Source organism: Artibeus jamaicensis, unplaced genomic scaffold (assembly GCF_021234435.1).
Source record: "Artibeus jamaicensis isolate MK-2021 breed Jamaican fruit bat unplaced genomic scaffold, CSHL_Jam_final contig_760, whole genome shotgun sequence".
In the NCBI taxonomy this organism is placed as follows: Eukaryota; Metazoa; Chordata; class Mammalia; order Chiroptera; family Phyllostomidae; genus Artibeus; species Artibeus jamaicensis.
This window is the reverse complement of record NW_026521955.1, coordinates 2656217-2672927: the sequence shown is the minus strand read 5'-3', so window position 1 is coordinate 2672927 and position 16711 is coordinate 2656217. Positions and strand designations below refer to the sequence as shown.

The following is a 16711-nucleotide window of genomic DNA, read 5'->3' as shown; positions in this document are numbered from 1 at the left end:
ACTTTAATGATTTACATACTTATTTTGAGCAATGTTTATCCACATGTACTTCCTTACAATTGTATAATTGTAAGGAATTAATTGTAATTGAAATAATTACAATTGTATAATTGTAAGGAAGATATAGTACTTTCTATTTCTACTACTTGAAAAAAAATGCATGTCCATCCTTTAAATAATAGCCTTTTAATTATTGCAGTTATTAGTATTGTTTTCCTAGATTTCCTAGAAAATTTGTAGAATTCATGGTAATAGTTCATCTAAAACTATTTTTCTTTGTGGGTTACTCTATATTTTTTTCAGATTAGGTTTAATAAATAAAGTAGGCTGGCTTTTCTTGAAGAAAGCAAAGAGGTGTGGCTAAGGAAGTGTGGAAGGAGACCAGGAAAAGGGAGGGTTTCATAAATGAGGTAGCCAGTGGGGCTCAGTGCTGTCGTGGGGGGAAAGCTGTTGCAATTTCTTGAGCAAGAAAGTGATGACGAATGAGGAAAGCTCAGCGTGCAGAGGATTCCATCTCACCCTCCAGTTAATGTTTAAATTTCTTCTACAGTTTCTCCACCAAATGGTCATTCATTCTGGCTTGAACACGATCAGGAACAGAGGACTGAGAACTCTTTGAAACTCTTCCAATTGTTAGAACTTCTGTTTATTATAGAACCTAACAACTTTCATTCACTGGCCTCAATTCAAACCTCACAATCTACTTCTCTTCCTTTTGACAGACGGTCAAATACTTGAATGCAGTTGACTCCCCTGGACCTGCGCGCCCCACTCCCACCCCCCAGCTAAACATCCCCAGTGCCTTGCACTCTGCCTTACATGACATGGTCTTGAAAAGCTGTGCTTTGTCGTCTTGAATGTTCTCTTCCAGCTTCCAGTTTGTCGGTCTCCCCTGGGACTGGATACCCATATCTCAATGTAGTATTTAAGGTGTTTTGTAATCAGATTTAAAAAAAAGATCCCTTTTAATGGTATTTGTCAATCAATGCAAACTATTATTGCATGTTTTCCTATAACTAAATTATAGCCTAAAATCTTGAAGTCTTCTTCACATTTGTTCTAAGTTATATCACCCCATATCTATGCATTTAGTTTGTGGACCCAAAAGCAGAACCATATATACTTTTAACTTTCACCTGAGATCTGATTAACCAAATCTAGCCAAGTCACATTTTGAATGTGACCTCAAATCCAATCAGTAAATTCTCCATATTCTCATCCAAATTATTAGGAAATACGATGAATTGGGCACAGCCATGTAGCGGTCCACAGGAACTTTCACGGGGAAGTGTGCACCCTTTGCATAACTAAATACAAATCCATCTAGTTCACCTGACTGCAGTCTTGTCTACAAAACTGCCGATGGCTTTCATGAATGGATGGTTCGAGTCCAAAGGATGTAACAACAACTAATGTGTATTGAGTTTTCTTGTATACCAGGCTGTCCACCACAATACTATTATCTTGAACTTCAAGTCTAACACTTTCCCAATGCTCGGTCTAGCAATTCTAGGAAAAGAAATAAGGTTGGTCTTCAGTGACTTGTCTCTTAGGGAAGCTACGCTGGTTCCAAGTGATTACTGCTTCCACATATGAAGGTTCAAACACAGTTCTTTTAATGATGCATTTAACCATTCTAGAATTACATTCTAGAATGTAAATCACTCATTACAGAAACCAAAACCCTGACCCTTAAAAAAATAAAACTCAGATTTGCCATTGTCAGTATCCAGGCATCCAGCACCCACCTCTCCCACCGCAGCAGCTCCTGAAAGCAGCTGCTGACAGGGCCCAACAGTCTTAAACCTATCTGTCTAAGCCAGCGGGCTCAGGTAGCTAAGTTAGCTCTTAAAATCTTTACAATCTTGGGCTTCAAGTTTCTTTTATCAATTCCTTTTGTCTGCTTTCTAAACTAAAGATCATTCTCCTTGTCAAATTTAAGAAAAGCAAAGTACAAGTTTATCAGCTTCCTTTTCTCTTTGTCATATTTCTGTTTGTTTAAATCCTCATCCTTTTTCCAAAAATAAATTAAGGCAGCTCTGTCACATGTTGTCATCGCACTATTTATCCAGAATGACAGCATTATCCTTCCTTTTTTCTCTCTTTGCACCAAAACTAACATAAAAATACTTTTTTATTTTCAGCATCATTCACAGGTCTCACCCTTCTAGAGCTTAGCTTTCTTGATATAATTGTTATAGCCACATGCCACTTTCATGTTTATCTATGTTTATCTTCTTTCATCTTTTATATATTTTTAAAATAGAGCAATTGAGCACTCCTAATTGTTTTGTAAGAATTTGGGAGGCCACAGAGTACCCCATAGCTTAAACTTCCTTCCATTTAGAATCTCAAGACCTATATCTAAACATTCTAACATATTTTTTACCTTTTTTCCTTTTAAAATGCTCAACCATCCTCTCATGGGCTCTTGTGTCACTCATTTCTTCAGAGTCCCAATTACCTAATTTCCCTTTTTGTTGGCCATGACTTAGACTAGAACAGGGGTGTCAAACTCATTTTCAGCAGGAGCCACGTCAGCCTTGCAGTTGCCTTCCAAGGGCTGAATGTAATTTCAACTCCTTAACAGTTAAGGAGTAGTTACATGTATACAGTCCTGAAATTATTTCAGCCCTTTGATGGCAAACCTCCAGGCTGATGTGGCCCCCAGTGAAAATGAGCTTGACACCCCTGGACTAGAGTCTTAATAACCTCTATACACTAATGAGCTTGTAAGTGTAGAAATGGTCAGTAAAGTATAGATTGATGAATTCTCTACTTTTTAGCTGAATGAGACTTTATAGCATATGTAAGCAGTAAAAGTCATTGCTCCTCCATAACACCTCTAATTCTATTAACTATGAGCTGTGTAAAAAAAAAATCCTTTAAAAAAAGCGGTCTTCTTGTCCCAGTCCACTCATCTGGCTGGGTGTGCTGGAGTATGTTGTCTCTCATTCCTGTGACAAAGACGCTAGAGACTAACTTCATGGCTTCAAATGTTCAAACAAGGTAAAGTTCATGAATAATAACTGCTCTTGAGTTGTTAACATAAATAAATACATGCAGGGTCCCTAGTGAAGATTTGGTGGGGTGAGTCACAGAAACGCTTCCAGAGCTATTTTCTGTGGCATTTCTGCTGTGCCCCGAGATAGCCCACAACAATGTACCATAAAGTCTTATCAGACATTCTCTTCTCCTCCCCTTGAAACGCTGCTGTTTTCAGTTTAGAGCTCTCTTCATCCATTCTCCAAACCTCTGTCATCAAACCATTCCTCCTACTAGAGATGGAATGAGGGACATTCCATCTCTAGTCATTTTTGCTGCTGAGAGCATGTGCTTGTACTTAACCAGACACCCATTGATTGTTATGAAAAGGCAGCGCTGATAAGCAGTAAAGAGTGAAAGTTCCAGAATTAGACCACCACGGTTCAAGTCCTGCCTCAAGTCCTGCCACAGATGTTGGTACTGGGGCAGGTTATTTATGTTCTTTAGGACTCAGTTTTTTTCAACAATAAAATGAGGCCAATAATAAGGTTGTTATTAGAAAAAAATTAGGTAGTATTATCTTAGCAAAGTGGTTCACACATAGTCAATACACAATAAAGTCTAGTTATCTTAGGAAAGGACTGCTTCTTTTTAAAATAAATTAATATTTTGCATAACTGCTTCATAATACAGATATGGCAGAAGTAACTCCTGCTTCAGTGTGGTTGGTAGGGTACCAGAATGTCTCACACAAGATGGGCATCAATTTGAACATTTCACCTAAAATGTCATACGACATACAGTATGCTTGAGAGTGTTATTGTTACGTTAGAGAACTGCATGCCTATGATTCTGTAATAAAACATTTTCTAATAAAAAAGGACGTTATTTGTGCTGGACCCTGTATTCAATAGCAGCTACAACAAGCCAAACAAATTAACATTTGGGGACTTTTCCAATGAGGGATTTAAATGCCTGACAGGCTATGGTAGTTAAACTACTGTCCAGGAAATCCATTGCATTTTTGACACATTTAGTAGCTAAACATTTGCCTCTTATGCCCACATTTTATTTCCAAAGTGCCAACATTCAGGTAGAAGAATAGATAACATGACCTGTACCCACCAGTCTAACACTTTTTCAAGATGTCATAGTTTTCAAAGATGCTCTCTGAGTTTTTCACATCTAGAAGGTGTCCACCTAACACACAGGATTCACCTGGAGGAGTTCACAGAGAGTGGGTTTACTTGGCTTTTGTCAGGCTTCATGTCACACCCCAAGCACGAGCTTTAGAAAGGCAGCGTGACTGCTGATGGAGTTGGTCACCAGTCACAGGGTAAGTCCCTTCTCCCTGATGGCGGTGGCAGATTTTCTCTGGCCAACCATTACTTGTCAATCCTCCTTATTATTTATTATTACCAGAGGATCAAAGTGCTAGTGCTGTACAAGATGAAACTAAGAAAGCAGGGCTTAAGAAATAAAAGTCTGCGGCCATACCACCCTGAATGCGCCTGATCTCGTCTGATCTTGGAAGCTAAGCAGGGTCGGGCCTGGTTAGTACTTGGATGGGAGAAATAAAGGAAAACCAGGAGGCAAATGAACTAATCCAGATATAAGGTCACCAGGACCCAGACTAGGAAGGGAGCAACTGGAAAAGAGAAGAGAAAATTATAAGCAATAATATTTAGAAGGAATTTAGGCCTCGGGGACTGATTATATATGAAATGCAAAAGGTCACAGATAAATTCAATGTTTCAGAGTTGGAAGTTTTGGGCAAGAGTTGAAGAACTGGTAATGGTCCATGGACCTGGGTGAAGCATAGTACAAACATGGTAATTTGGCAGGGAAAAGAGAATCCAAAAAAAAGAGGGACTGACCAGGAATTTTGTTTACCCAAGAAGTGCTATCCATGTGAATCAGAGAGAGGATCCTGGTGATAACCAAGATAGTATATTGTGTTTCAGGAAAAATGGCTTTTTTATAAATTCTAGTAATAATGTGTCTATTTTTAAATAAACATTTATTTAAGTCAAAGAGCAAGTCATAGAACAGACTAAGTAAATAGTAGTACAGTCGTATGCAAATAAGGTAATAATTATTTAAATGATACATAAATAAAATGAATCTGGGAAATACTCTCACAATAGGAAAACACTCAGGAGTTAGGATAAACCTGAAGGGGTGCAGTTATAAATGTTACAGAGTACACCGGTGCTGGTCCCAGGGCTACAGTTCCCGACTCCCTCAAGATGGTAAGGGGAAGACTTGGTCAATCCCTGAAAGCCCTGAGCTTCCTTCCTGTCTTAAAAATCTGTCTTTTCTCCCCAGAGTGGCAATTAGGTTTGAGACTGAAAGCCTTCAAAAACAGATCTTCCATTTTCCCAAATGGACGATTTGCACATCTGAGGCCTTTTTTCAGGGTGAATTTGCCCCACATTCTTTGGCCCTTGCCTGGGCCATTGCTTCACACCTGCGTATCTTCAATTCTCATAATTCTGTTTTCAACATAAATAGTGTTTTACCTTTAAAGACGCCTGTTTGGCTGCTTTGGAATCAGGTATAGGCTGTTTATCTTCCAAAAGTTTACTTGATTCATCTGCTGGCTGAATTTCTGAAGTTTCCTGAGGTTTAAATACCACACTTTCTGTTTCCGAGGCTCCCTTCTCTGACACATCCTCTTGATCAATTTGGGAAGTACCTGGGACAGCTTTAGGAGATTCCTCCAACTCGTTCTGTTAGAAAACATACATGTGTAAGAACTTTTTCATTGGCCCCTCCAAAGTTTTGTCATATAATTTTTTTATCTGACAACAAAATAATTATAAAAGGCATGAATGAAATTAAAAAGAGGTAGTAAGTTTCCTTTGAAAATTTACAAAGAGAAACTCAAATTGACTTCAGAAAAATATAAAGTCTGTCAAATTATTTTCTTCATTCCTTGTTTCAGAAAACAGAGACAGTTGGAAACAGGACTCCAATCTGACCCCAAGTATCCCCCACATTCACACAGAATCAAGGCCCACTGAAATATTTAACCTCTGCCCAACCTGAGATCCTTCAGTCTTGAAAAAAGGGGTTCTTCCTAGCTTGATGCTCTTTCAGAACCCTGCCTTCAGGTACTCAGAGAAGACTTGATTCAGAGACCTCCAGAAGACCACCTGGACACCACCATTCCATCCCAAGCCCAAATAAAAAGTTCTCACAAAATATCACTTCTACCTCTGTGTTGAGTTCCTTAAACATGTCTCACTCTTACCACTCTTACTCAACATAGTTACAGAAGTCCTAGCCAGAGCAATCAGGCAAGAAAAAAAAAGTAAAAGACAGTCCATATTGGGAATAAAGAAGTAAAAGTGTCACTTTTTGCAGATGATATGACTCTGTATCTAGAAAACTCTAAATACTTCTCCAAAAATACTATTAGAAGCAATAAACAAAAACAAAGTAAAGTTGCAGGATACAAAATCAATGTATAAAAATCTACTGCATTCCTATATGCTACCACCCGTGGAGTTGTAGTATACTAACAAAGAGCATCTATAACCGTGTAAAAAGGCTATTGAAATATGACTCCCTTTTTGAGACCAGACTTCATTAATACACTTAATATACTTCAACCAAAAGACCATACATAACAAATTGAATGGAAAAGCAGACATGATAATCTACCTCATTACTAAATCAGATATTGAAGAGATTTACAAAAATATAAGACGATCCTATCCTTCTCACTAAATTGTTTAGTTTTAGCTAATATTACGTCCTAAAAACTTTAATTGTTTTAAATATATTTTATTAATTATGCTATTACAGTCGTGCCCTTTCCCTTCTTCATTCCCCTCCACCCTGCACACCCTCTCCCACCCACATTCCCCCCCTTTAGTTCATGTCCGTGGGTTGTACACATAAGTTCTTTGGCTTCTACATTTCCTATACTATTCTTAACCTCCCCTTGTCTATTTTCTACCTACCATTTATGCTATTTATTCTCTGTACCTTTTCCCCTCTCTCCTTCTCCCACTCCCCTGTTGATAACCCTCCACAACATCTCCATTCCTGTGATTCTGTTCCTGTTCTACTAGTTTTCTTAGTTTTTTTTTTAGGTTTGGTTGTTAATATCTGTGAGTTTATTGTCATTTTACTGCTCATATTTTTTTATCTTCTTTTTCTTAGATAAGCCCTTTTAACATTTCATATAATAAAGGTTTGGTGATGGTGAACTCATTAAACTTGACTTTATCTGGGGAGCACTTTTTCTGCCCTTCTATTATAAATGATAACTTTGCTGGATAGAGTAATTTTAGATGTAGGTCCTTGCCTTTTGTGACTTCAAATACTTCTTTCCAGCCCCTTCTTGCCTGCAAGATTTCTTTTGAGAAATCAGCTGATAGTCTAATGGGCACCCCTTTTTAGGTAACTGTCTCCTTTTCTCTGGCTGCTTTTAAGATTATGTCCTTATCTTTCATCTTTTTTTAAGTTTCCTGTGTTTTACTCCCATCCCAGCCTTCCCCTCCAGTGCTCCCCACCCTTATCTTTAATCTTGGCTAATGTAATGATGATGTGCCTTGGTGTGTTCCTCTTTGGGTCCAACTTGTTTGGGTCTCTCTGAGCTTCCTAGACTTTCTGAAAGTCTATTTCCTTTGCCAGATTAGGGAAGTTCTCCTTCATTATGTTTTCAAATAAGTTTCCAATTTCTTGCTCTTCCTCTTCTCCTTCTGGCACCCCTATGATTCTGATGCTGGAACATTTAAAGATGTCCTGGAGGTTCCTAAGCCTCTCCTCATTTTTTTGAATTTTTGTTTCTTCAATCTGTTCCAGTAAAATGTTTATCTCTTCCTTCTGTTCCAAACTGTTGATCTGAGTCCCAGTTTCCTTCCCATCACTGTTGGTTCCCTGTAGGTTTTTCTTTACTTCATATAATGCAACCTTCATTGCTGCCAGGGTCTTTTTTATGCTAAAGTACCCAGTGAGTTCCTGGAGCATCCTGATAACCAGTGTTTTGAACTGTGCGTCTGATAGGTTGGCTATCTCTTTGTCGCTTAGTTGTATTTTTTTCTCGAGCTTTAATCAGTTCTTTCATTTGGGCTATTTTTTTTTTTTTGGTCTCAGCATGCCTTTTATGTAGTAAGGGGTGGAGCTTTAGGTGTTCACCAGGGTGGGGCAACCCACCTCACTTAGTTGTGATGCTGTACGTGGGAGAGGGGTCCAAGAGGGAATGATGCCTCTTGCTCTGCTCTCTGCCGGATTTCAGTCACTTCCACTTCTACCCATAAGCAAATTGGGCCCTTCTGCTGCTGATTCCCAGGTGGGTGGGTTTGTGTACATTCTAGGACCCTGTGAGTTTCTCCAACCAACTCTCCTGTGAGGCTGGGAGTTTCTCCTACTGCCATCTCAACCCTCACAGGTTTTTTTCAGTCAGAAATTTTAAGGCTTTCTTTCCCCATACTGGAGCCCTGGGTTGTGTGGTCTGTCTCACTCCCTAGTTGTTCCTCCCAGTTTATCCGCACGAGAATGTGGGACCACCCAGTCTGTAAGCCACTGCCTTACCCACCCTGTCCTCCAGCTGCAGCCTTGCTGAGAGTCCTCTCTGCCTGCCTGCCCATCTCTGCCTCTCCTACAGGTCTGGATGAGTGTTTCCTCTTTAACTCCTTGGTTCCATACAGTTCGATTTTCTGTCAGTTCTTGTTGTTTTTTGTTTTTAAATTTGTTGTTGTTCTTCTTTTGCTTCTGTGAGGAGGCATGGTGTGTCTACATACACCTCCATCTTGGCCGAAGTCAAAATGTTTTAGATTAATATATAATTGACTTAGTGTCTTAAATAAATAAATAAATATTTTATATTTTTCTCTGTTTTAGTTTCTAACATGGTAAATATTGATTCATATAATCCACATAGACTCAAACATAAACTTTGATTCTGTAAAATATTTTTAAGCATTTAAAGATATCCTGAGACCAAAATGTTTGAGTACTTAAAAACTTAAAGTTCATAAATTCCTTCTTAAAAATTGTGTCACAGCTACATTTTATATCTCGAGCACTTAGAGCATTGAAGTTCTGCTGTTATTTGTGAATGAGTGAATGAATAAATGAAGTGAAGTTATATCAGTGTTTTCTCCACTATGTAATTAGTCTCTATTTAGAAAATACACAGAGATTATTTAGAATAATCTCATTTGGAATATTTTTTCTCCTTAAATACTGGTCACCATGCGAGTTCCTCAAGGGCAAGAACTGTCTTTTGCATCAACCATGTCTAAAAAAAGTGTCTGCCATATTATAGAGAAAAATGAATGAATACATTCCTTGGTTTTTGAGTAAGTATGTCAGGAAATAATTCTCCATGATCACTCAAAACCTATTTTATTTAAAATGGTGGGTACTTAAAAAATGATATTCCATTAAGAATGCTCTTTTACTCTGTCTTTCTCCCTCACTTCAACTCTTTCTAAAATAATTGTTTTTAAAAAAGAATGCTCTTTTGTCAGAGAAAACAAGTTGCATCAAAGAGACCTCTGGCCTGTGGACCTGAGACGTCCACAGCTGAGGCTGCTGTGTTTGAGGACCGGTGCAGGGCACCACTTAGGAAGAGCAGGTTTTCTGGGGCTGGGAGCACATGGGCCTCTGCGGTGAAGATTAATCTTACTACAAAGTTTCTAGAACTCGAAGAAGTAGGATGAACAAATGGACTTCTACTCTCTGGGACAGAGTAGGCACCCAAAAATATGTCTGGAACGAAAAATACTACAGAGGAGACTAATCTTTATGATGGCCAGTTACCGACTTAAAAGGTATTTTACCTCTAAAGAAGTTGTAAGCTTCATCTTAAAAGGCCAGTGACCAAAAAAGGTCCAGTGATTGCTTGTAAATGACAAAGCTGAAGGTATGGTTCCCAGAGAATTACAACTAAATCAATATCTTGTTCAAATCTTCATGTTAAATCAAGATGATGTCTAGGCCAAGTACCCAACAAATGGTTTTATATCGTTTCTTTCAAGACACTACTTCTTCCTACACTTTACAAAAATGTGTAGGCAACAGTATGAAGTAACTTATTCTATTAGTGAAGATTTCTATTTTTCTAAACCTAATATTATATCTACAGTTTACTATACCTATTAGAAACTTAGAGGTCAGAGGTTTTCACAGCCACCTGTAAATGGTATCTCCCAGAGGAACGACACTACATGTCAGATTTAAGCCCACAGCATATGTGGAAAGGCTTCAGAACTGATGAATCCACATGGTGATGCCGCACCTGCTGGGCTCTGAGGCCGGTGATGAGACTACAAAGGGGGAAAACACATGGTCTCTATCCAGAAGCATCTCAATCTCTAGTAGTTCAACCATTTAAAATAACTCTCAAAGTACCAGATCCATGGCTGTTGTGAAAAGATTCCATACACTTTCTAAACAGAACCTGTTGCCCTAAAAGTGAAGTTTGATCTGAATTTTTATGTATATGGAATCATACTCTCAGGAACTAAAGGAGCTTGCAATTTAATAATACCATTTTACATCATTTGTAAAGGAACTGACTGTCATGCCCCTGTGTGTTTTACATGGATGTGGACTACTGTACGCAGAGAGACACTTCCCATTCACAGGGAATGTGTTCCGGATGGCTCTGAGTCGTGTAAATATTTTGACAATGATGAACAAAAAGAAGTGTTATTCCTGACACAAACTTCTGTCACCAATGACCACATTTTTCTACAAAATTCTCTTCTTGTCAATGCTTTTCACAATCCTTCTAGCTAAGTAAACAACAATGTGATGCTCTCTTAGAAGCTAATACTTTCTATGAATTCTCCAACTACCTGCTAGATCTGAATGTCTCTAGACCAAAATTTTTAAAATCATTCTCTTCTGAAAAGAGTTTGGGACCATAGCTCAGAAGGTCTCTGACGGGCAGCAACAGTGAACCAGAACAGCCCAGCATCCCAGTGTGGTACTGGATTAGATGTACTTACAGTTAAACACACCTCTAAAATAAATCAAAGGAATTATTTTTAAGACTTTGTTTATTTTACATGGAAGGGAAGGAAGGAAGAGAGGAAGAGAGGGAGAGAAACATTGATGGGAGAGAAACTTCGATGTGAGAGAAAAAACGGCTGATCAGTTAGTTGCCTTTTACCTGCCCAAACAGGACTGAACCCACAACTGAGGCATATGCCCTGACCTTGAATCAAACCAGCGACCTCCACTTTGCAGGACAACGCAGGACAACCTTCCACTTTCCAACCAACTGAGCCACACCAGTCAAGGCTCAAATGAGATTTTTAAAAAACTCTTCACATAAACATTCAAGGAACAGGAGGCAGACTATTATTTCAATATAGGCAAGGAGGATTTTTATTAAAGACTTTACCATTTGAGGTTCCTCAATAATTATCTGTAATCCTTGCTCTGATTGCACTTGAGATGTTTTGTGCCAGTACATTTTTCCCATTAGAGAAATATCCTTGAAGAAAAAAAACCAAAATAATGTCAATTTTAAATGTCACTGATGCATATTATTCAATGTAGCAAAATGCTAATCAACATAAGTTAGTAAATTAGTACTATATAAAAGAGAAATACATGTGAGTCAATATTATACATAAAATGAGAAATGCGGAAGAAAAAATACAATAAAATATTACTTATTATTCCAATTTTATGGCTTTTTAAATTATTAATCTCTATAAATATATCATCAGACTGCATTAAGACAACTAGATAATATTAAATTGGATACTTTAAAACACTGCTATTAAATGGCTACATAAAAAGATAAAATCAAAACTAAAATTTAATCTAACCAAGAGCAAGAAAGGATATGAATATACTTAAAATTTTAATAGGTATAACTGTTAGTGTCATTTTATCATAATTAGTGCTAATTTCTATGATACACTCTCTACTCAGTGGAAGTAGTAAACAGACAGCACACCACCACCACATCTAACAATGGATAAGAATAAAAAGACCCAGCTTCTGCCCAAACTGTGAAGCTAGACCAGCCATCAACAGGCAAATTATTTTGTTAACTTTCACCTCAGTTTTATCGTTGTTAAACTGGACGTTTGCATATATGACTCTTAAAAAACTATTTCTCATCTAGTTTTTTAATAATGTCAAATGTCAATAGCAATGTATGAACATGCACTGTGCTTTAAAACTCTGCTTTCCTACCTTTTCTTTGCTTCATTAAATATATCCAACTGAGGCTACTGGCTTCTACTCTACCTTCCTGTCATAAATGACTATAAAACTGAACAAAATAGAAGAACAACTCTTTTAGGATAGTACAACAGCACTGCAAGGCTATGATGACTAAGAGGTTGCAGAAAATGACTATGATGACTATGATGGTTGCAAAAAAAGGTGAGGAACCAAATTACCCCAGATTTCTGTCTCACACAATTTCCAGACCGTAACACAATGAAGCGGAAACCATACAGGGCCCAGGGGTCCTACTGAGTTGAAGAGACAGAAATTAAAGCAAGGAAAAGACAAAAGGGTAGAATTTGCTAAGCACAGTATGGAAAGAAGGGAGCCACAGACAGAAAGAGGCTCCAAAAATCTGCAGAAACCCTCAAAGGGTCCTTGACTCTGGCTGGACACCAATCTGCTCATGAACGGTGAAACCTGTGAGACCAGACAAAGACAAACTTTCATGGGGCGGGGGGAGGGGAAGGAAGGGAGGGCACACAATAACCAAAAAGCTGTAAACCACAACTCCCGGAGCTCACACAAGCTGGGAATCAATCATTAGTTCTCCCGCCAGATACACAGAGTATATGGCACACTTATCATAAACCTCAGAAGGATCGGACATTAGTAGTAGTGCTAAATTAGCCCTGAAGTAATGCTTTTTTTGGACTTTAGCATCGTGTTAAGTAATATTTCAAAATATCAAGGTGATCTTCAAGTAGCTTAACTGCCTATCAGTTTAACCTCTAATATGTTTTAATGAAGACAAAACCAATACTCTTCAATGTAAAATTCACAATGTTCATCACCCAATCATAAGTTACCAATTACAGAAAAATCATAAATATGTGATATATAACCAGGAGAAAAACCTGTAGGAAAAACCCCAGATATGACAGAGATGTTGAAATTAACAGATACAGATCTTGAAACTTATAAATATTATTAAGTGTGCAAAGAGATAAATATAATGAGGAGGAAATATAAGTTATAAAATCAGAATCAAATGGAACATCTACAAAAAACCTGTATTATCTAAAATAAAAGTTTCACTGGATGGCATTAATAGCAGAAATGACAATGCAGAAGAAAATATCAGTTAATTAAAGACACAGTGATAAAAACCATGCAAAATGAATTACAGAGAGATATTAAAAACTGAGACAAAATGAATAAATATTCAATATAACATATTTAATTAGAGTTCCAGAAAGGGGATGTGGAGGAAGAAAATATCTGTACAAAAAGTGGCCAAATTTTTCTAAATTTAACAACAACCAATGCAAGGAGTTCCCTGAACTCCAAGCAGAACCACACAAAGAATACTGTGCCAAGCATCTTATAATCAAAATGTGAAAGCCAGTAATAAATAAAAAACCTTATAAGCATTCAGAGAAACATTAAGTAAACAATGTTTAGGTTAACATTGTTTATGTTAAATAAACATAAACAATGAATTACCAGTAACTAATTACCACAAACTAATGCTGCAGACTGCTCAGAACTATACAGGCCAGGAGACAGGAAGCAACATTTTAGTAGAAAACAACTGCCCATGTGTAATTCTATGGTCAGCAAAACAGCCTTCAAAACCAAAGGTGAAATGCTTTTTCAGCAAACAGAAGGCAAAAAGAAATTCATCATCATCAAACAAGGAATATTAAAAGAAATTCCTCAAGCAGAACAAAAATGGTATCAGATTAAAACTTGAATCTTCACAATGAAAACAAATGGTAAAATGATAAAAATGTGGGTACATCAAGGACATTTTTCCCTTTTTCATGATTTCTTTAAAATATAATTGACTATTTAAGTGTGGTGATGCCTGGGGTGGGGATATAGGAGACTAAATGGTAACAGAAAAAAATAAAATGAAGATTTTTAAAAAAGAAAAGACAACAGAAAAAAAATTTTTTAAAGAAACTGTTTAAATAAAAAATAATAGTGTATTGTGAGATTTATAGCATATATCATGTGAAGTATGTATTAATAGTACAATGATGAAAAAGGGGAAAAAGTTATACTGCTGCAAGGTCCTTATACTACATGTGAAATGGCATAGTATTTACTGGGATAAGTTAAATGTATATAGATGTATATGTGTATGTGTAATATATATATAAACCATACAGCAGCCACTAAAACAAACAGGTAAGTAAGCAAATCATATGGAATGACATAAAATACTAAAACAATATAATCAAAAGATGTCAAGTAAACAGGAAAAAAAGGCAAAGAACAAAGTGACAAATGAAAACCAAATGACAAGATATCAATAAATTTAAACCCAACCATATCGATAATTACATGTAAATGGCTCTAAACATTTTAAAGACAGATAGTTACATTGCAGAAAAAGACAAGATCTTACTAGGTCTTACTAGGAGTATAAGGACATAAATAGATTAAAGTATTGTAAAAGGCTGAACAAAGATGTAACATGGAAACACTAGTCATACAAAGAAAAACTTGAGTGGCTATTAATATATGAGAAGAGGTTGGCCTCAAAACAAGAAATATTAGCAGGAGAAAGAGGATAATCTCATAATAGTAAAAGAGTCAAGATCCTCAGAAGAGATAAAAATATACACTAAAAACAAAACTTCAAAAGGCATAAAAAAACCAAAAACTAAAGCACTGAAAATAGAAACAGAAAATTTTACTGTTAGAGTTGGAAATTTTAAACCAAGACTATAATTGGCTCCAGGGATGTTGCCTTTGATAAATATACTAGGTACACAGTTAATGTGGAGTGGGAAAGCCTGCGAAATATTCTTTACAACAGTTTAGGTTGAAATGTACATCATTAAAAGCATAAAAGGGTGACAATAATGAACACCAAATTGAGATACTATTCACATCTGAGGAGGGAGAAAATTATTGGAAAGAAGTACAAAGGGGGTCTCTCCTTTACTTGTAATTTTCTATTTATTTAAACATTCTAAGGTGACAATATTAAATTTTTAAGAATCTGAGTGATAAGTACTTTTTCTACAGTTGAAATATTTCATAATAAAAACACTTTAGATGAGGAGGAAAAAAATCAAATGACAGTAAGCACTGGCAAGGATGTGGAGAAACTGCAACCCTTGTACCCTCTTGGTGGGAATATAAATCATTCCGCTTCTTTGGAAAACAGTATGGCCTTTCTTCCCTAAATTAAAAATAGAGTTACCACATGATCCAGCAATCATATTTCTGGTGTTTATCCCAAAGAATTGAAATCGGGATCTTGAAGATAGATCTACATTCTCATGTTCACTGAAGCACTAGTCACAAAGGCCAAGGTGTGGAAACAACCTAAGTGTCCATCAGTGGATGGTTGGATAAAGAACAGGTGGTGTGTAATACAATGGAATGTTGTTCAACCATACAAGGAAGTAAGTTTGGATACAAGACAACATGGATGAAGCTGGAGGGCATTATGCTAAGCAAATTAAGCCAGTCACGGAAGGACAAATACTGCATGATTCCTGGTTAAAATCATGGAGACAAAGAATACAACTGTGGTTGCCAGGGACTAGGGGAAGGGGATACGGGGAGTTCTTAATCAATAGGCGTCAAGTTTCAGTTATGCAAGATAAGAAGCTCTAGAGATCTGCTGTGGAACATTGTGCTCCTAGATAGCAATGCTGTATTGTATACTTAAAAATCTGTGAAGAGAATACATCTCATATTGTGGTTTTTAACCACAATAAAAAATTTTTAAACAACAAAAAAAAAACTTCAAATTTTTCAACATATTTTATGTGGATAACATAACAATGTCAAAGATGAATAAAAAATATATTTTTAATTAATTTTATTTAGTTATTTTTCAAGTACAGTTTTTTGTCTATTTCTCCCATCCCAGCCTCCCCCATCCCTTGCTCCCCACCTCCCTCCCATTTCCACCCCCCTTAGTTCTCGTCCCTGTGTCCTTCCTATTTGTTCCTCCAAATCCCTCCCCCTTTTTCCCCTTAACTTCCCTTCCCTCTCCCCTCTGGTCACTGTCCCCTTGTTCTCTATTTCAGTGTCGAATAAAAAATATTTTTAAAAACTCTATAGTTCACCTCACTTATAAACATATATTGCCAAAATCTCAATTAAAATATTTGTAAATGAAGTTAATCAGCATATTTAAAAATAATGCATCTTTTTTAAAGTACAGCTTACATTCAATATTATTTTGTGTTAGTTTCAGGTGTACGGCACAGTGGTTAGATAAACATATACTTTGCAAAGTGTTTTCCCTAATATTCCCAGTACCCACATAGCACCATACATAGTTATTACAATGTCATTGACTGCATTCCTTACACTGTGCGGAAACAATACATCTTGACCAAGGGAATTTTTCTCAAAACTACATGAATAATTCCTTGTAAGTTTATGAATCAAAGAGATTAACAGGGAAATTTATATGATCATCTCAATAACTGCTGAGGAAAATAAATAAAATTCAACACCTATTTCTGAGTACAAGTAGAAATAGAAAAAAGTTTAACCCCACAAAAGATATTTTCAGATTCCTGCAGCAAACACTAAT

At 36.8% G+C, this 16711-nt stretch overlaps 1 protein-coding gene across 5 annotated transcripts in view; it reads right to left on the bottom strand.

Annotated features, from left to right (window-relative positions):
• The window catches only part of TTC6 (tetratricopeptide repeat domain 6), a 265950-nt gene that overhangs the window by 140736 nt on the left and 108503 nt on the right, over positions 1-16711 (bottom strand). For all 5 annotated transcript variants that reach the window (XM_053672512.1, XM_053672515.1, XM_053672513.1 and 2 more), the window contains 2 exons: positions 11357-11449; positions 5508-5717 (listed from right to left, as the gene is read on the bottom strand). In XM_053672512.1, coding sequence (XP_053528487.1) covers positions 5508-5717; positions 11357-11449 — 303 coding nt within the window. The remainder of the gene's footprint in view (positions 1-5507; positions 5718-11356; positions 11450-16711) is intronic.